Source organism: Trichomycterus rosablanca, chromosome 11 (assembly GCF_030014385.1).
Source record: "Trichomycterus rosablanca isolate fTriRos1 chromosome 11, fTriRos1.hap1, whole genome shotgun sequence".
Taxonomy (NCBI): domain Eukaryota; kingdom Metazoa; phylum Chordata; class Actinopteri; order Siluriformes; family Trichomycteridae; genus Trichomycterus; species Trichomycterus rosablanca.
In genome coordinates, this window is record NC_085998.1 from 24,515,564 (window position 1) to 24,536,329 (window position 20,766).

At 37.4% G+C, this 20,766-nt stretch overlaps 1 protein-coding gene across 2 annotated transcripts; it reads left to right on the forward strand.

Annotated features, from left to right (window-relative positions):
* The first annotated feature begins 1,320 nt into the window (after positions 1 to 1,320).
* Positions 1,321 to 14,125, forward strand: rcn2 (reticulocalbin 2). Of its 2 annotated transcripts, XM_063005319.1 has the most exons (10): positions 1,321 to 1,390; positions 2,883 to 3,020; positions 7,565 to 7,667; positions 7,813 to 8,009; positions 8,088 to 8,201; positions 8,304 to 8,397; positions 8,627 to 8,766; positions 8,852 to 8,942; positions 10,345 to 10,486; positions 13,611 to 14,125. In XM_063005319.1, exons 2-9 carry the CDS (start codon positions 2,892 to 2,894, stop codon positions 10,452 to 10,454), a joined length of 978 nt encoding a protein of 325 aa, XP_062861389.1. In that variant the 5' UTR covers positions 1,321 to 1,390; positions 2,883 to 2,891; the 3' UTR covers positions 10,455 to 10,486; positions 13,611 to 14,125. The 2 variants fall into 2 exon arrangements, with proteins under 2 accessions (XP_062861389.1, XP_062861390.1); XM_063005320.1 differs by lacking the exons at positions 10,345 to 10,486; positions 13,611 to 14,125 and having other exon boundaries at positions 8,852 to 9,470.
* The last annotated feature ends 6,641 nt before the right edge of the window (positions 14,126 to 20,766 follow it).

The window sequence follows — 20,766 nt, forward strand, 5'->3', positions numbered from 1 at the left end:
AGGAAAAAAAGATTAGAGCTTAATTATGAGTGCACGAAAAGGTACGTGCTTTAATCTGTTAGGACTGTTTGGATGTAGGTCAGAACACGGGTCTGTTTACTTTTATTAAATCACCGTATCTAACATTTAATTTAGATATGAAACATTTAGCAGCAGGGTTATTGGACACACAGGGTTAATGTCCAACAGGGTTATTTGCAGAGGTGGAAAGTAACTAATTACATTTACTCGAGTTACTGTAATTGAGTAGTTTTTTTTTTTGTGTACTTGTACTTTTTAAAGTAGATTTTACAACCTGTAATTTTACTTTTACTTAAGTATATTTTGTATTAAGAATTGTAATTCGCTACATTTTAAATAACATCCGTTACTGAGTAAAACAAAAAAGAAACAATAAAAAACTCGACATCAAACCTGCGCAAACATGTAGAGCAGTGGTGGCTAAACTGTTAAGCTGTTTGATCCGGCATAAACAACTCTATGAATCGGTTCATTTGGTGAAGAGATTCAGATGTATAAACCAATCAGAGCTTCAGAATTCAGATTCTGGGTGGAATTTCATTGGTTGTTGTATAAATGACAGTTTAGTGAACGAATCACCAATTTAAGCTTTTTACCGGGAAAGCCGAGAGAATAAATGATCTACAATGGTTTTCATTAGTTAGGTGGATAAAACAGTTGGGTATGGATTTATATATTCTGGAAACATACAAGATGGTCTTATATAAAGTGGATTATATACCTAATGGGACAACACACGGATATAGATCAGGTAAGCAGATAAGTGGTTATGATTTTCTGCTGCTGCTGTGTGATTGATCTGGGTGCGGTACTGCTGTTTACGGTACGCTTTCATTTTGCAATGATAGCAAAGCATTATGAAATATTGTGATTTTTTTAATGTTCATTTATTTGAAGTAAAACGGACAGCATAAATGTGATTGTGAGATTCTGCTGGTTTGTTTTTGATTTTGATCATGTTCCTATGACCCGTTATATTTTTTATAAGTGCAACCCTAACCTTCTGTTAAAAAAGTAACTAAGTAACGTTTACTCTGAGTACATTTTAAATGAGTTACTTTTTACTTGAGTAGATTTTTAGACTCGTAATTTTACTTGTACGTAAGTAAAAAAAATCATCAAAGTAATAGTACTTTTACTTGAGTACAATATTTTAGTACTCTTTCCACCTCTGGTTACTTGCTGCCACCACACTCCAGCCGAGTCGGTGGCAGTAATGCGTTACATTCTGGTCTGCCGACCGCCAGAAAACAGCGAGGAAAATGATTTTATTTTCATTGGTTGAAGTATTTTGGTTGGGAAAGAAGAAAATACGATACAGCTCCATGGCAACGTTGCCAAGTTAATGTAAATTGAAACTCGTTTTAAGGTAAGTCAAATCATTATCCCAGTCATAGTTGCCACTCTACCTTTAGTTATCTTAAACTGGAATGCAGAACTGTTGTTTTGTTGTGAGCTTGTTAAAGGCTCTGATTGACTAAAGTACGAACGACTATGCTGTGTCTGCTACTTTATCGTCATTTTACTTCATAAGGCTGGCTTTATTAAGTTTATTACATTTTATTATTAACAAGAGGTTACCTGTCTTCTCCGTTTTACAGAACACAGATAAGAGCATATAGTTTAAAATGTTATGTAGTTAATCACAAACTTGTAGCCGTTTTGTGGTTTGTTTTGGCCCAAAGAACTTTGACGTTGGAAACACATTGTGTCTCTAATGCTAATCTGCCTGGCAGTATGAAAAAACAGATTTCTGAGACATTCCTCTTGTATGTTTTATGCTTTTTTGTTTATTGTTCACAATGTAAACAAAAGTTTGCTCCTGCTATCATGTACAGTGCTGTTAAAAAGTATTAGACCCCATATTTGCTCAGTTTTTGTCACACATTGCTTTCCTGCCCTCGTACTTTAGTTGAAGACAAGATGAATACTAACACAATTTTAAAAGTATAACTTTCACTGAAATTTTTTTTATGCAACACATGTATCACCTATGCAAAATAGGAACCATCCACCTTAAACTCATTTAATAAATACTTGTGCCAACTTTAGGAGTGTAAACTGCAACCAAGGTCTTAAAGATGATTGGACATTTTTGCACAATGATGTGGTGGAATTTTGACCAAACTGTCACTGGAATCACAGATCTTTATAAATTGCTTTTCAACCCTCTTAAAGATTGATATATTTTAATAACTTCCTTTTGCTTTTTCATTGCAACATAGTGTGTTGCTTGTTGAGAACCTAGCTTAGTTTGCATAAAAAGGTTCTCTTTAGGTGATGTATAGATTTGACGGGGCTAGCAGCAAACAAATCTGTTTCACTTTAAATAACTAAGGGGACAGCGTTTTTTTACCTAGTGCCAGCTGGAGTTACGGAACAATTTTTCTTTCAAAAAATTAAGTGGATGTTTTAAAAACGTTTGTGTGATTGTCTTATATACATTTTTGTCTGTAGGTCTGAAAAAAAAAAAAAAAAGTGAAAAAGTGTCTATCTATAAAGATTTGACTACTTTTTTACCTCCATATATTTTAAAAAGGTATAAATCTCTGTCACAAAATGTGGCAGCTTTTCTTCAATGTAATTATTAGGACTGTGTTTAGAAATGTAAATGTGAGAGAAATGAGAGCATGATAGATAACAGATTTTCATTAATGCAGTTTCAATAATAACTCCAAAGGCGTGATCAAAGTTTAATTAAAATGTGCACCTATGTAGTAGTAATAGTATACTCTTCAGGGGCCAAGTCAAGTAGAGTAGTGGGAAGCACTCTTTAGCTTTTTATTTACTAGTTTGTCATTACCTTACTTTATATGTTGCATGTGGCCACTAGTATGAGAAAAGAATTGTCTGCTTTACAGGTTGTAAGTATGAAACCCAAAGTTCTAGTTCTGTTTTTGGCTCTGTGCTACGCATCAGGAGTTTCTGCGAACAAAATGGGGCAAGCAGATGACCACATGGCACATCAGCACAATGCAAATGCTTTCCTTGACTCTGAGGTAGGAGTGAACAATATAGCTAATGTTTTTGTGTCAGTAATGTGTTAAACACAAGTGTATATGATTTATTGTTATTATTTGTATTTATTTATACCTTGAAAAAAATCTATATAAATCTATTTAATGATAATTGCATTTGTTAAACCCTCTTTGCTGGTAAGAATAAAGTATGGCTAACCCTGGCAGGTAGGTCAGTCGGTGTGATTTAACTAGTTAGTAAAAAATGGCCGGTTCGCCATTACAAGAGACGCATAGCCCATATTGTGTTTATTTTTAAGTTAAGTTACTGTTTTCAGGTTTTGCTTTGTGTTTGATGTGGGGGCCTGTTCTGTGCATGTTTGGATATTGTGCTAGTGGTCTGTTCTAGCCTCTTTTTCATGCTCTGTCTATAACTGGCTTAGAAGCTACTGAATAAAGAGTGTTGCCTTTCACAATTTGAAAAGAGCAGTAATGTCTCGTTCCTCCTCGCCATCACCACGGTATATTTTACACAAAGACAGCAGCAATCACTTTTACAAGGGTTAACTAAATATGCTAATCTAGTGCAGTTTAAAAAACATTTCACTGACAACATTATTTAAGATGATGAGCAGAGTTAATAAGCAAAGTGTCCAAATGTTTGTAAAACAATAACATTACACAGGGATCTTCATATGCCAAGTTTACATGCAGTCTGACTCCATACTGATGTTAAACAGCTTTAATTTGTGATTTTGTTTGTGGTTTTGTCGTTTATGATTTAAATAATACAAATGTATAAAAACAAGTGTTTCTGTTTGGATTAGAACTGAAACTGAACTGAATATGTAAACAGGAAACTGATGCATGTGCACTGAGGGCGAGGGAGGATGAGATTTCTGTTGGTCCACTCTTGGTTCTGACCAACCATAAGTTTTGTTTAATTCATTTAAATCATCTCCCTAACCAACAGCATTAATCAAACAATGACTTTGTAGGTTATTGGTTAACCGGTTGGTCATTAACATCCCTAGTGTATACATTTAATTGATCAACTTAGCAAAGCTTAAGAACAAGACATTTCTAAGTACAGAGCATGGGTTGTGTTTATTGGATTAACTTGATTATCACAACTAACATTTCTGCATTTCTGATGTCAAAATATCAATACAATTGTAGCAAAATCTTAATTTTGTTCTTATCAAGTCATGGTGATGTCTATGCCCACAATTTGATTTACTAATCTTGGTAGATCAAGATAAGTTTTACAACCGTCTCATCTGAAGCATGTCCTGCCAGACATGATACAGATCTCAGTATTCCAGAAGAAGCTAAGCATCTGAGTCTCTGTGGAAAAGACACACACTCTGTTAAAGGGAATAACATCATAATTATCCTTTATTCATTTGGATCTAACAACTCCATAAGACCATATGCATAATATTGTGTAATTTGTATAATTGTTCAATTTCATTTGATTTCTTTGTATAGTGTTTTTTGTAAGTTGTTTTAAAGCAGGACCATTTTTTTTCATACAACTTTAAGAAATATAATAATAATATAAGAAATACTCTGGACAGGACCCCAATCCATCACAGGGCTTCAACTGTGTAGATGATTCTAGGACTTAAAAACCCCCAAGCAAAGGGCAACAGTGGCAAGGAAAACTCCCAAAATATTACTAAGAAAAAACTTTGAGAGGAACCAGACTCAAAAGGAACCAATCCACTTGGGCGGTCTGGAGTACATCTGAAAGATTTAGAATTAGATTAAGGGTTTATTAGATTATGGAACAATAAGGTTCCAACAACATTAGTGTTTGGACCCCTAACTATAATGAAAATTATAACAAGTAAACCACAAATAAAATAGAGTTTATCTTCTCTCAGTTCAGCCTGTGATAGTTAGTTTCTGGACATTGTGAGTCAGTGCTGATTTCCATTGTGTTCAGCAGGAACAGCTTTTTTCATGGCAGCTTCAAACCTACAAGCTTTAGCCTGAGGTGGGTAAAAACGTCTACGTTAGAACCACTTCATGTTAAAAAACAACAGTAGATGTATTATATGGACAAAATCATTTTATAATATGTCAAATGTGCAAAGGATAATATTAGACTCTGGTATCCCTACTTATAAAGCATTTAGCATAACTAAAAGGAAGAGCATTCACCTCCCCCACCATTAAACCTGAGTGATCATAGAGGCAACATCAATATTCCTGATCACCACAAATCTTTGTGACCATGAACTCCCAATGCTGCAGTAGACTACTTATAATCACCATCAGTGTCACAAGAAGACCAAAGAGAAATTGCGAGACTGTTGCTGTTGCTGGTATTAGAGGTCCATCTACCTGGATCTCCAGTAGCTCAGGTGTGATCTTTTACAAATTTTACCTTACACTATCACAAGAATAGGACTCCCAGGTCAGCAAGAATTGCAGGATGGTTAACTCAAGTGTGATCACCACAAGCAGACTCATATAATGGCAGGACCAGTCCCAAGAGATGCGAGAACTGAACATTAAGTTCAGACCAACTAAAAAAAAACATCACAGATCATCTTCAGTTCACAATTCACAGATGATCAACTGCATGTTGATTCTCTTCCTACCTTTCTCGGTGTTGGCATGGTGGCTTATGCATTTATAACATATACAGATACAGTAGTGTTCAAAAAAATAGCAGTGATTTTAAAAAAGAGAATAAAGCACAAAGTCATTATAATAACTTTTATTTCCATAAATGCAAATGCACTGAAAATACTACACTTTCAATTCTAAATCAAAACATTAACAAAATTTAGCCAGTTTGTGTTAATCCTTTACAGAAAGTTAAGAAAAAATGTTCTTTAAAAACTCAAAAAATTTATGTATAAACTGAAAAAAATGTTTGAGGTTTCACTTCACTTTAAATTACTGAACTAATATTTAGTGGCATAACAATTGTTTCCAAGATCTGTGTTGTATGGAGTCGACCAACTTCTGGCACCTCTGAACAGGTATTCCAGTCCAGGATGATTAGACTACATTCCACAGTTCTTCTGCAATTTTGGGTTTTGCCTCAAAAGAACGCATTTCAGATATCAGCCCACAAGTTCTCTCTGGGACTGAAGTCAGGGGATTGGGCTGGCCACTCAATTACCTCAATCTTGTTTGTCTGTAACCAAGATGTTTTGGGTCACTGTCATGTGTGCCATTTTAAGGACATTTCTTCTTCGACATAGGGCAACATGATCTCCTCAAGTATTCTGATATATTTAAACTGATCCATGATCCCTCGTATGCCATAAATAGGCGTAACACCATGGTATGAAAAACATCCCCATATCATCATTTTGTACCACCATGCTTTACTGTCTTCACAGTGTACTTTGGCTTGAATTCAGTGCTCGAGGGTCGTCTGACATACTGTCTACGGCCACTAGACCCAAAAAGAAAAATTTTGCTTTCACCAGTTGAGCCATTTCTCTCTGGACCAGTCAATGTGTTCCTTGGCAAATTTGAACCCATTCAGGTCGTGTCTTTTTCTTAACAATGGGACTTTGCAAGGAGTTTTAGCTGGTAAATTGGCTTCACTTAATCATCTTCTGTACTCACTGGTAACTTCAGATGTTCCTTGATCTTTCTGGAGGTGATCATTGGCTGAGTATTTGCCATTTTGGCTATTCAATCCTTTCAAACAGTAGTTCCACGCTTCCTTCCGCGTCTTTCAGGTTTTGGTTTTCACTTCAAGGCATTTGAGATCATTTTAGCTGAACAGCCGATAATTTGCTGCACTTCTCTGTATGTTTTTTCAATCAAAGTATGCTGTTCATCAGAACAATGTCTGGAACAACCCATTTTACCCAGTATTTCAGAAGGAAATGCGCTATGACCAACCTGTGCAACATTTGCCACCCTCCTACCTTAAATAAGGGCCAAAATTGACACCCGTTCTTCTGCAGAATGAATGACTTCACCATCTGAACTCCTCACTGCTATTATTTTGAACAACCCCCTTTCAATCAATGCTTCGATTACTCAGAATGAGCGGCATGCATGTCCTAATTGTTGGGTTTGTTTTGTTTTCATTACTCAACTACACTTTCAAGTAAATTATTTGCTATGTAGACATATCACTTCTACTAAAAACAGTGATTCATCAGGTTAATGGTGTTGGACTGCTATTTTTTTTAACACCACTGTATAAGGCAAATTATTAGTATTTTATATCTACTTGATGTGACTAGTAATTTCTTAAAATGTAACAATAGTAATAATTTAACCTGCATTCCCGGGTGGTGCATTTAAGTATACCACACACATACATACAGATATATACAGTGTATATAGGTAACTTAGTGAAATATAATATAACATTTTTGTGTGGATTTTGGATGTTTATTTCGGTGTAAAGTCTTGGTAGAGTTAAGTCAGTTAAGACATTGAGACATTTCCTGGTTCAATAAAGGTTAGATTTTGCTCATGTTTAGTGTGAGATTAGACAATTAAACTTTTTTTTACTAACTTATCTTTACATGTCAATAATTCTAAAGCTGACTATATACACACCATCCTTATTATTGTCTGCATTTTTCATTGTCTAGGATAAAGATGAGGTAAAAGAACTTAACCCATCTGAGCAGAAAAAGAAAATGAGGGAGATCGTGAAGAGAATTGACACTGACTCTGATGAATACCTAAATTCAGGTGAGCAGAAATCTGATTAAATGTTCAGGATTAAATTCAGTTAAATTGGAGGGTGCATAGCCACAAAATGAGCAACTTATTTGTAATGTAATCTTACATGACACTGCACTCTGAAGTCTATTTATTGCTTCCTTTTAACCGTCAGAGGAAATAACAAAATGGATACAGAAAGTGTACAGAAGATATGCAATGGATGATGCAAGAGAACACTTCCCTGAATTTGATTCTAATGTTGATGGACTGGTTACTTGGGATGAATACAACCTGAAAATACATGGGCCCACTATTAAATTGGATGAAATCAGTGTTTTCGAGGACCCAGAAGAAGAATCTCTCAGATTTGTAAATGAGAAATGCACAACACATTACATTCTAAAAAGTGTATAATCATTCACTTTAAACAAGCATTTCATTTTGCAGCTTTATTTAAAGGAAAAAAGACGATTTGACAGTGCAGATGTAGATGGCACCCCTGGCTTGAACTTGACAGAATTTCTTGCATTCACTCATCCAGCTGATGTAGATTACATGGCTGTAAGTTATTAACAACTGCAATTTAAATTTCATAACAAACTTGGTTATCTATTTGACATTGCTTTGTCCAGCTGAAGCTTGTTTTTTTATTTTTTACCCTAGGATTTTACTATTGAGGATGTGTTAAATGAGTACGATTTGGACAATGATGGATTTATTACTTTAAGTGAATTCATTGGAGATCTTGGTAAAAATGGTAAAGTTTGGAATGATTCAGTAATGCTTTTTAGCATTAATAAATTGGGTCAGTGCTTCAGTACTTTTACTTTACTTGTCTTAAGGCAACCATTACAAATGATGTTTACCAACTTATAATTAAACTGCTAATGGCACTGTTGCATCTGCTGCTTCTGGATCATTGTTCTATTTGTTATATTGAACAAATATTGAATTTGTACATGGTTGTTCTGTTTTGCCTAAAATAGGAGATAAGCCATCCCAGTGGGAGATAGAGGAGACTGTGCGCTTTAAAGACATTTATGATCAGGACAAAGATGGCAAGCTGAATCGGGAAGAGCAGTTGCGCTGGGTTGCCCCAAACAACTATGGTTCAGCACGTGAAGAAGTAAGTAAAAATAATACTTGGATTGTAGTCATTTTTTTTCTTTTCCCATGCAGTAAGTATAAGTTTTTTCTTCTCTCCTAAACAGGCTGTTCATCTTATTAGTGAAATGGATCAGGATGGTGACCAGAAGCTTTCTGAAGCTGAGATTTTGCACAGCTTGGACACTTTTATGAACAGTGAAGTAACAGACTATGGTAGACAGTTTCATGAATTACATGAAGAGTTATAGTGAATTTTTTGCAGTGTTCTTAATTTTATAGACCTGCATTACATTCATTTTTGCATTGTTCTTTACATAAGTCATATTTTTAATGCTTATTACCGTCTCATAACGTCTCATTCTCTAATAAGATGTGTGACTTAAATAGTAAGTCTTAAGAAAGAGGGTTCTTCCTAGGATAGTCATGCTATAATCTTGATCAACAATACACAAATAGTATCATAGATTTTGTCAAGAAATTATCACTTCTTCCAAAGTGTTACATTGAGCTGGTTATTCTTGTAACTTGTCACCATATTTTTTTGCAGTGATGCTGCATGGTGTTTTCAATAACCACAACTCATACTAATGAGTTACACACCAATAATGTACTTACAATAAGAATGTATTGTAAGGCAGAGTTTACAGTGTATAGTTGTATGCAGAACCTTGGACACTATATATTAATATAGATTTTTAAAAATAAAACAATGGAAAGAACATCTCCACAGCAATTTTTATTTTTAATATTTTTCTGCTGCAAATGTTATTGCAGTCACTACAATAAAGCAGTTCTGCACAATAATTGTCATTAGAAATAGTTAGCTAATGGCAATGTGAATAAATTATCTGCAACTTCTGTCAACATTGATGCCCTAAAAGCAGGGAAGAAACATTAAAAGATATTAAAGTGCTTACTTTGAAATTTTCACTGTTCAAAATGTCATTAAGAAATGGCAGTTGAGAAGTTGAGGTCTTTTTGCATTAATGAAGCGAAGCACATGTTTTCAGGGGCAGTTGTAGCTCAGTGGATAAGGCTTTGGGCTCAACATGAAGGTTAAAGGTTTGAATTTGGCTTTGAGCCTTAATCTTATAGTATAGCTGAACATATGCTCTAACCCCAGCTCCCAAACAAGCTGAGATCAGCAAAGCAAAGTTGTTGTACTGTACACATGTATATGCACACTGATAAGTCACAACATTAGGATCACACACTTGATATGCTGTTAAAACAGTTTTGACCTGCCAAGAGATAGAATCCACAAGACATCAGAAGACCTCTCTACTTTGTGAGGTGGATTGTCCTACAGTGCATCAGCAGGTAAATTATGCACATGTGCCTGGCCTTCGACATGATCTTGGAGAAAACATAACATGCTGGACCAGTCAACTTTGCCCTATTGTTACGAAATAGGCATTTTTCTTCACATTCTTGGGGGTGGTCCTAATGTTTTTGCTCATCAATTTATTTTTGACCATACAGGCCTATCCTAAAAACACATTGAACCTGCATCCACATCTTTTTAAACTTGTTAATGCATTAGTGCATCATCATTGCTCTTGCAAAATGTGATCTGCCATTTATTGCACCCCCATAGGCCCAAGATTGGCTCACTTTGGTTGGAGTAAGCAAAGAGCAGGGGTTTGGAATGGGAAAATCTTGGACATGAGACTTGAAGGTGTAATTGCTGCCACTTCAGAGTTTTGAGGATCTTAACACAGTGTGTTAATCAGTGGACAGTGAGTACAGGACATCGTTGGTTTTATGCTTTTGGTTAGACTACTATTACTTTTCCTGCACTGACATTGAGTTTAAAAAATGCTTCACCTAATGCACAACTTATTTTAGCACTTTTTCTGCAAGCAAAGTCTAAGTTATTTTCGCTAATCTTCAATTTGTAATTTGCAGACATGTTGTTCACAAATGTTTATACTGTCGACCTTTTTTTTTAATTTTTTTAATTTTTAATTTTTTATTTTATACACAACCTTCTTTTTTTGGCTGGCCTACTCACAAATATTTTTTTTATTTAATGCATGATGCAGGAACTGCTTGTTTGTGAAGAATGTATGCAACTCTTGACCGTGTGGTGGGATTTACAGTTTTTTTTGCAGTTGCTAGGACCACACACAACATGCAAGGTGTTTCACATTTTTGGAAAAAAGCAAACACTTACAAATCAACTCTTGCCAAATTTTTTGTTTTCTTTGCCTCCTAACTCAAATAAAACACAAATATCAAATGAACAGTTTTTGCTACATAACTACACAGTGATGTAATAAATGGAAAACACTACTAGCTTGTGTTTGAGTTATTAGTGTGCAGCAGTCTGCTGAAAAATGTCAGTACTAAAGTGTACATGTATTTTCATAAATTTACATGCTGTTTGTATTCAGTACATATACACCAATAGTGTATGCACTATTACATCTGCAACTGCAGCAGCGTTCATAAACTGCCTACCAGAATTACCAAATATATCAGCATCAGAACCTAAAGAACTAGATCAGGCAACTCAAAACCTAGAGACCGTACTGCGCACAACCTTAGATAACGTAGCCCCACTCAAAACTAAACTGATTAGGGAGAAAAAACTTGCTCCTTGGTACAATGACCACACATGCGCACTTAAACAAGCAGCACGGAAATTAGAACGTAAGTGGCGTCACACTACACTGGAGGTGTATAAGATTGCTTGGAAAGATGCTCTAACTGAGTATAAACATGCACTTATAAAAGCTAAATCTTTATATTATTCATCCCTAATAGAGAAAAATAAAAACAATCCTAGATTCCTTTTTGAGACAGTGTCCAAATTAACTAAAAACGTCAATGAAACTGAATCTAATATACCGCCCGACTGTACCAGTGATGATTTTTTAAAATTCTTTAATGACAAGATAGAAAAAATACGACTTCAGAGTCAGAGTGTGTCACTTGCCAATGTTAAGTATGGACTCACTCCGAGCAGCATTGGTGATAATAGTAACGAGTTAATCCAACTAAATTCCTTTAATCCAATCTCCCAAAATGAACTAACTGTGTTGATTAAATCATCGAAGTCATCATCGTGTATACTCGATCCTGTTCCAACTCGTTTACTTAAAGATTTACTCCCAGCTATTGTAGAGCCCCTGCTTACATTAATCAATGCATCCCTTAGCCTTGGGTATGTACCTAAATTGTTTAAAAGTGCTGTTATTAAACCCCTGATTAAAAAACCTAATCTTGATCCACATGTTTTATCTAATTATAGGCCAATTTCAAACCTTCCTTTTGTCTCAAAGATATTAGAAAAAGTCGTTTCCAAACAGCTATGTTCTTATTTGAATGAAAATTGTATTCATGAAAAATTTCAATCAGGATTTAGACCCAACCATAGTACCGAAACCGCATTAATTAGAGTAGTTAACGAGTTGTTAATGTCTTCTGATAATGGATGTGTCTCTTTTCTTGTTCTATTAGATCTTAGTGCAGCGTTTGATACGGTCGATCATAACATTTTACTGGAGAGGCTAGAAAATACAGTAGGTGTTAAAGGACTCGCACTCTCTTGGTTTCAATCATATTTGACTGACCGCTCTCAATTCGTTTATGTAAATAATAAATGCTCAGAAACTACAAAAGTAAAGTGTGGTGTTCCACAGGGGTCGGTACTTGGACCGCTATTATTTACACTCTATATGCTTCCACTAGGTGAAATTATTCATAAACATGGCATAAACTTTCACTGCTATGCAGATGACACACAGCTGTATATATCAGCCAAACCAAATGATACTGACACAATCAGTAAGATAGAAGATTGTGTAAACGACATAAAAAACTGGATGTCGTGTAATTTTCTTTTACTTAATTCAGATAAAACTGAGGTTTTACTTGTTGGCTCTAAAGCTGCAAGAGACAAGTTGTCTAACCTGGTGCTAAACTTAAACACGTTCTCTGTTACTCCCAGCCCAGATGTAAAAAACTTAGGTGTCACAATAGATTCAGATCTCTCCTTTGATACACACATTAATAATATTACTAGAGTTGCTTTCTATCATTTGCGTAATATCTCTAAAATAAGAAATATACTATCTGTTAATGACGCCGAAAAACTGATCCATGCGTTTATAACTTCTCGGTTAGATTATTGTAATGCTCTTCTAACTGGATGCTCTGGTAGATCCTTAAACAAACTCCAGTTAGTTCAAAATGCAGCAGCTCGAGTGCTAACTAGAACTAAAAAATTTGATCATATCACTCCTGTTCTATCATCTCTACACTGGCTGCCAGTTAAATTTCGCATTGATTACAAAATACTTTTACTAACCTATAAAGCGCTACATGGTCTGGCTCCACAGTATCTGAGTGAGCTTATTAATTACTACAACCCAGCACGTCCACTTCGTTCACAAGATGCAGGGTTACTTATAGTTCCTAAAATTAAAAAGACCAAAGCTGGTGGAAGAGCATTTTCTTACAAAGCTCCACAACTCTGGAATAATCTTCCTGCCTCTGTTCGGTATTCGGACACAGTCTCAATGTTTAAGTCTAAACTGAAAACATATTTATTTTCTCAGGCTTTTGATTAGTATAGACAAAGGCGCAGAGCTTGGGGGTTCTTGGTCATAGAAACTTGTGGTGATCAGGGATGTTGGGTCGCTGTCGTTCTGCCTCTCTTGTCCAATCACTCTGGTTTGGGTAGGAGAGGTGGGCGCTGATGTCCTGTGAAAGCCTTCATGACCTTGTTACCTGCTCGCTCTCCCTTTTAGTTATGCTGTAATAATTAGGGCTGCCGGAGTCTAAAACTCTCTGTAAAACTGTTTGTCAACTAGCATTGTACATTATTAACTACATTCTCTGTTGTTTTACCCCGAGGGCATTCTGATGGAAACCTGTTTACCCGCCGAGGTTAAGGATTAAAGTCGAGACTGCCGGGACAACGATGCTGCTCCTGTCAGATGTGACGGGTCTGGAGTAATTGCAACGACAAGAAATCACTACAGACTTTATTGAAGACTAGAGCGGATAACAACTCTATTATTATTTAATTGTTTATTTATCTATTTATTACCACTGTATGACTTTTAGATCATTCAATTCTGTGTTTGTATGATTTGTGTAAATCGTGTATTTATTTAAAGTATCCTCCAGACCACCCAAGAAGGATGGGCCCTGTTGAGTCTGGTTCCTCTCAAGGTTTCTTCCTGTAATTTTCAGGGAGTTTTTCCTTGCCACAGTCGCCCTCGGCTTGCTCAACAGGGGTTTTTGTATCTGTTGGTCCTGGATTTTGTAAAGTTGCTTTGAGACAATGTATATTGTAAAAAGCGCTATATAAATAAAGTTGACTTGACTTGACTTGACACCATAAAGTACAATAATTACAATGAAAACCCGAGAATTCTTATTTGTTGTCGTCTGGGACAGTGTGTGGTGTTCCTTCCCCTGTGCCTTGTTTTGACAGTGTACTCGATGTAATTAATGCAGAGAAACTCACTGAGTGGATGTTGCTGTATATGACATTGTCAGTAATGTGCTGTTGTAGTTTTTTTTTACCTTTTTTTTTTTTCTTTACAGTGGTAGTTCTCGTAAACGTATGCTATTATTTGGCCTGAGCATACTATGGTCTCTTCCTGCTCTGGGGTGAACAGCCATCTTCTTCCTCCAGCAAGAGATAGTCTAGCAGTTCTGCAAAAACATGATGTGAATGGCTTTTCAGCATGAAATGAAATGTACAGTGGTATACACCATTCAGATATGAGTTTAGTAGTGTGGTATACATATGGTATGGTCTACTTTTCTATTCTCATTTCGACATGTCTGCATGATGCTTGATACAATGTAGTGTTTCAAATTAGGCTGGACCCCTTGCCCAACCTCCAGAAAACTCAGTGCCATGATTGACCACAACCAAAATGGCCTAGATCTCATCCGTGTTCTCCTCTTTCCAGTACAGGGGGGTATTCCAGAAAGCGGGTTAAGTGATTAAACCGGGTACATTAACTCAGAATTAACAAAAACTCTAGGTTTTCCGTTCCAGAAACCGAGATTAAAGAGAGCCTGTGTCAGTTACTATAGCAGTTTATGCTCTGAAGCTAACCTGCACGCTGGCAGGTTAACTTAAACCTAAACCAGGGTTCCTCGCACTTTTCTCATGCAAACCTGGCGTGTTTTTTCCTTGAGGATCCAGTGGATACCGACGCGCAAATTATTCGAAGAGATCTTAGTCGGGAGCGGGTTATTAAACTCAGATTAGACATCCTGTCATTTCCCGATTAATTTCTTCGCGAACCTTTCCGTTTTTATCACAGTCAGTCTATTCGGGGAGAGAGGGGACGGTTGCAACAAGGGGCAGTTGCAACATTATTAATCACAATAATCACAATATTAATAAAAAAAGGCTTGTTATAAGATTAATTATAACATTATGGATGGAATGTTATACAGTGTATCACAAAAGTGAGTACACCCCTCACATTTCTGCAGATATTTAAGTATATCTTTTCATGGGACAACACTGACAAAATGACACTTTGACACAATGAAAAGTAGTCTGTGTGCAGCTTATATAACAGTGTAAATTTATTCTTCCCTCAAAATAACTCAATATACAGCCATTAATGTCTAAACCACCGGCAACAAAAGTGAGTACACCCCTAAGAGACTACACCCCTAAATGTCCAAATTGAGCACTGCTTGTCATTTTCCCTCCAAAATGTCATGTGACTCGTTAGTGTTACTAGGTCTCAGGTGTGCATAGGGAGCAGGTGTGTTCAATTTAGTAGTACAGCTCTCACACTCTCTCATACTGGTCACTGAAAGTTCCAACATGGCACCTCATGGCAAAGAACTCTCTGAGGATCTTAAAAGACGAATTGTTGCGCTACATGAAGATGGCCAAGGCTACAAGAAGATTGCCAACACCCTGAAACTGAGCTGCAGCACAGTGGCCAAGATCATCCAGCGTTTTAAAAGAGCAGGGTCCACTCAGAACAGACCTCACGTTGGTCGTCCAAAGAAGCTGAGTGCACGTGCTCAGCGTCACATCCAACTGCTGTCTTTGAAAGATAGGCGCAGGAGTGCTGTCAGCATTGCTGCAGAGATTGAAAAGGTGGGGGGTCAGCCTGTCAGTGCTCAGACCATACGCCGCACACTACATCAAATTGGTCTGCATGGCTGTCACCCCAGAAGGAAGCCTCTTCTGAAGTCTCTACACAAGAAAGCCCGCAAACAGTTTGCTGAAGACATGTCAACAAAGGACATGGATTACTGGAACCATGTCCTATGGTCTGATGAGACCAAGATTAATTTGTTAGGTTCAGATGGTCTCAAGCATGTGTGGCGGCAATCAGGTGAGGAGTACAAAGATAAGTGTGTCATGCCTACAGTCAAGCATGGTGGTGGGAATGCCATGGTCTGGGGCTGCATGAGTGCAGCAGGTGTTGGGGAGTTACATTTCATTGAGGGACACATGAACTCCAATATGTACTGTGAAATACTGAAGCAGAGCATGATCCCCTTCCCCCCGGAAACTCGGTCGCAGGGCAGTGTTCCAGCATGATAATGACCCCAAACACACCTCTAAGACGACCACTGCTTTATTGAAGAGGCTGAGGGTAAAGGTGATGGACTGGCCAAGCATGTCTCCAGACCTAAACCCAAGAGAACATCTTTGGGGCATCCTCAAGCGGAAGGTGGAGGAGCGCAAAGTCTCGAATATCCGCCAGCTCCGTGATGTCGTCATGGAGGAGTGGAAAAGCATTCCAGTGGCAACCTGTGAAGCTCTGGTAAACTCCATGCCCAGGAGAGTTAAGGCAGTTCTGGGAAATAATGGTGGCCACACAAAATATTGACACTTCAGGAACTTTCACTAAGGGGTGTACTCACTTTTGTTGCCGGTGGTTTAGACATTAATGGCTGTATATTGAGTTATTTTGAGGGAAGAATAAATTTACACTGTTATATAAGCTGCACACAGACTACTTTTCATTGTGTCAAAGTGTCATTTTGTCAGTGTTGTCCCATGAAAAGATATACTTAAATATCTGCAGAAATGTGAGGGGTGTACTCACTTTTGTGATACACTGTATATTAATATAGAATACCTTAAACACACACAGTTGAGTAAACTAAAATAATTTGTGGTTCAAATTGATTGATTGTAGTTTAATAAACCCCAAACTTAATAAAACATTTTAATGGATGTAGGAGACGCTGAGGCAAGCCAACTGTATGTTGGTCCATCTGAAAAGTATGCCTAGCACTGAAACGCTTGTTTGGTTGTAATAAACATCAAAGAGGAATGCCACAGAATTGCAGGTTTGTCTGTTTTAATAAAGATTAAAACTGGAAAGTAATAAAAAAATAGCTCAGCACCATCTTCAGGATTTCAAGGGTTAGTAGGTCCATGGATGGAACCCACATTCCCATTAAAGCACCAGCAGAAAATGAAAAGGATTATGTGCAGCAGACAGAATATCCCTTCACGTACAGGTTGTGACCATTATCTTAAAAAATGAACAAATGTTAAAACAGTGTAACATTTAATACACGTTCTGCAACTTACTGTTTTCCATCAAGGTCTTATGTGACGTTACCCACATTACAAATATTGAAGCCAAATGGCCAGGCTCTGTGCATGATCACTGAAAATAAAACAATGCAACAAGTTAATTTTCTTGTCCTTATTCTTTAGTAAGAACATTCATATTTATACACCCATAGCACCGACACCCACCTTAAATTTAAGCAACTGAACTTCTAGCCTTGTCTATTTTATATGCTCCACCTGAGGATCACACTTTGCAATTTGTTTCTCGAGATGGACCTTGTATAGATCATTTACACACAACTTGAAAGAAAGAGACAAAAATAGCATGTTATGATCAAACATAGCTTTTTGTGTTCTAAGCTGAGCTTTGGAGGTGGATGGTCCCTCATCTGATTCGGAACTGCCCAACACATTCTTTTAGAGGACAGTCACACACATTATCATGGTAGATCAGATAGAGTAAATGAAAGAAAAAAAACGTGTAAAATCGAGACAAATATTACAACTGACACATTAAACATTTTGCCCTATCCTTCTGCTAAATGTTGAATTATGTTCCAACAAGTTTTTTTTATTTAATTTTAACTCACGCATTAACTCTGTAAGCATTTTTTTTGCCATTTGCGACGTCCTTTTTTACGGACACTGCTGTATTACTTTTACATCTAAAACATTTTCATGATCTGCATACGCAAACATTAAAATTAACAGTTCTATTAGTGTAAAATATGACGGACTACTTTTTCTTTCATTCACATCCATGCATGAACGCGCTTCTGCTGAGTTCAGTCTACTCAGAATTGAGTAATGCCAAGTTCACACTACACGGTTTTTGGCCAGATTTTGGTCTGCGCTAGATTTGCCGGCTCGGGAGCAACTCGGCGTTCACTCGGCGATCGAAACTCGGCACTCAGTCGCTATGTGTGAACTATCCAACAACTCGATCCGACCGGCTCGCCGAGCGCTCGGCGACCGGATTGAGATATCTAGCATGTCAGATATCTGATCTGAGTTGCACGTCTGGCAATGAGTGCTCTGTCGAACAGCCAATGAGAACGCAAGATATGGTGTGAGGGGAAATGCAGGAGAGTAGTGTAAACAGGTACATAATATAGACAGGGACATAATATAGTTTATATCAGAATACACTGGCGCACACACAAGCTTTACAGTATTTCTGACTTGATCGTTCTCTACAAAACACCAACGTTGCATTGCAAAAATATTAATTAACCTCCAACTTACTATAGAACAATCCATACTGTTCGTGTTGCCAAATCCACTCAGATTCATTTATTTTTTCCTCCTTGATTTTACGCTGCACATCAGCGCACAAACACTTTGATCGCTCGCTACTTGTTGACGTGCATTTTTGGACGTGGTATCAAACCCCTCATCACTTCTCGCGTTTGTTTTCGTGACAAAACGTAGTTTGGGAGACCAGAGAAGCTCGCCTGTGATTCCAGTTGGTGATAGATCGTGTAGTGTGAAACCCCCATCGCCGATCAGTCGTATAGTGTGAAATATACACCGACTGAAAGACTCCCGAGTGCAAAAGATTCAGTCGTGTAGTGTGAACTGTACAGCGACCCGACAAATCAGAAAGTCGTGTAGTGTGAACTTGGCATAACCTAACACTGATCCGCTTTTCTGGAACCAAAAACTCTGGCTATGGCACGGCAAGATCTAGTATCTAGTGCTACTAGTATCAGTTTTTGAGTTTCAGCATCTGCAAAAATGGCAATAACCAAAATAAAATATGAACTGTACTGTAAGTAGTGTATATTTTACTTGCATTTCTTTACATTACTTATGAATAATTACAAACCACCGGAGATGTTGACATTTTGTACACTGCAAAAAAAAAAAAAAATACTGTAAAATAAAATGAATACAAGATAATCAGTGGTTTGTTCAATTCTTTAAAACCTGTATTTAACTCACAACAGTACAAAGAATTAACTTGTTTAAATGTTTTGTCTTACCAGTTAGATTGTGGTTTTGTAAATATAAACACATTTGATGCATACAACCCTTAGTAGCTGAAAAAATAAGGGTGAAAACGTAATCAATTACGCCAGAGAAGTGAAACCCACACTGAATCAAGTTATACCATTTGAAGCATTCCACAATGAACAGGTGAACTGGTTTTATGATTGGCTGTAAAAGGAGGATCTATCAAAGGCTTTGTCCTTGCAAGCAAAGATCAGTAATCAGTCACCATTACAGTGCCTTGCAAAAGTATTCAGCCCCCTTGAACTTTTCAACCTTTTGCCACATTTCAGGCTTCAAACATAACGATATGAAATTGTAATTTTTTGTGAAGAATCAACAACAAGTGGGACACAATCGTGAAGTGGAACGAAATTTATTGGATATTTTAAACTTTTTTTTGAAATAAAAAACTGAAAAGTGGGGCGTGCAATATTATTCGGCCCCCTTGCGTTAATACTTTGTAGCGCCACCTTTTGCTGCGATTACAGCTGCAAGTCGCTTGGGGTATGTCTCTATCAGTTTTGCACATCGAGAGACAGAAATTTTTGCCCATTCTTCCTTGCAAAACAGCTCGAGCTCAGTGAGGTTGGATGGAGAGCGTTTGTGAATAGCAGTTTTCAGCTCTTTCCACAGATTCTCGATGGGATTCAGGTCTGGACTTTGACTTGGCCATTCTAACACCTGGATATGTTTATTTGTGAACCATTCCATTGTAGATTTTGCTTTATGTTTTGGTTCATTGTCTTGTTGGAAGATAAATCTCCGTCCCAGTCTCAGGTCTTTTGCAGACTGCAACAGGTTTTCTTCCAGAATGGTCCTGTATTTGGCTCCATCCATCTTCTCATCAATTTTAACCATCTTCCCTGTCCCTGCTGAAGAAAAGCAGGCCCAAACCATGATGCTGCCACCACCATGTTTGACAGTGGGGATGGTGTGTTCAGGGTGATGAGCTGTGTTGCTTTTACGCCAAACATAACGTTTTGCATTGTGGCCAAAAAGTTCGATTTTGGTTTCATCTGACCAGAGCACCTTCTTCCACATGTTTGGTGTGTCTCCCAGGTGACTTTTTATAGATATCTTTGAGAAATGGCTTTCTTCTTGCCACTCTTCCATAAAGGCCAGATTTGTGCAGTGTACGACTGATTGTGTCCTATGGACAGAGTCTCCCACCTCAGCTGTAGATCTCTGCAGTTCATTCAGAGTGATCATGGGCCTCTTGGCTGCATCTCTGATCAGTCTTCTCCTTGTTTGAGCTGAAAGTTTAGAGGGACGGCCGGGTCTTGGTAGATTTGCAGTGGTCTGATACTCCTTCCATTTCAATATGATCGCTTGCACAGTGCTCCTTGAGATGTTTAAAGCTTGGGAAATCTTTTTGTATCCAAATCCGGCTTTAAACTTCTCCACAACAGTATCTCGGACCTGCCTGGTGTGTTCCTTGGTCTTCATGATGCTCTCTGCGCTTTAAACAGAACTCTGAGACTGTCACAG

Excerpts from the sequence above, each read along its gene's own strand:
- rcn2 (XM_063005319.1), top strand. The coding sequence starts at position 2,892 with ATGAAACCCAAAGTTCTAGTTCTGTTTTTGGCTCTGTGCTACGCATCA. Across the intron at positions 3,021-7,564 it reads ATGCTTTCCTTGACTCTGAG|GATAAAGATGAGGTAAAAGA; the intron begins GTAGGAGTGAAC and ends TTCATTGTCTAG. Across the intron at positions 8,398-8,626 it reads TGGAGATCTTGGTAAAAATG|GAGATAAGCCATCCCAGTGG; the intron begins GTAAAGTTTGGA and ends TGCCTAAAATAG.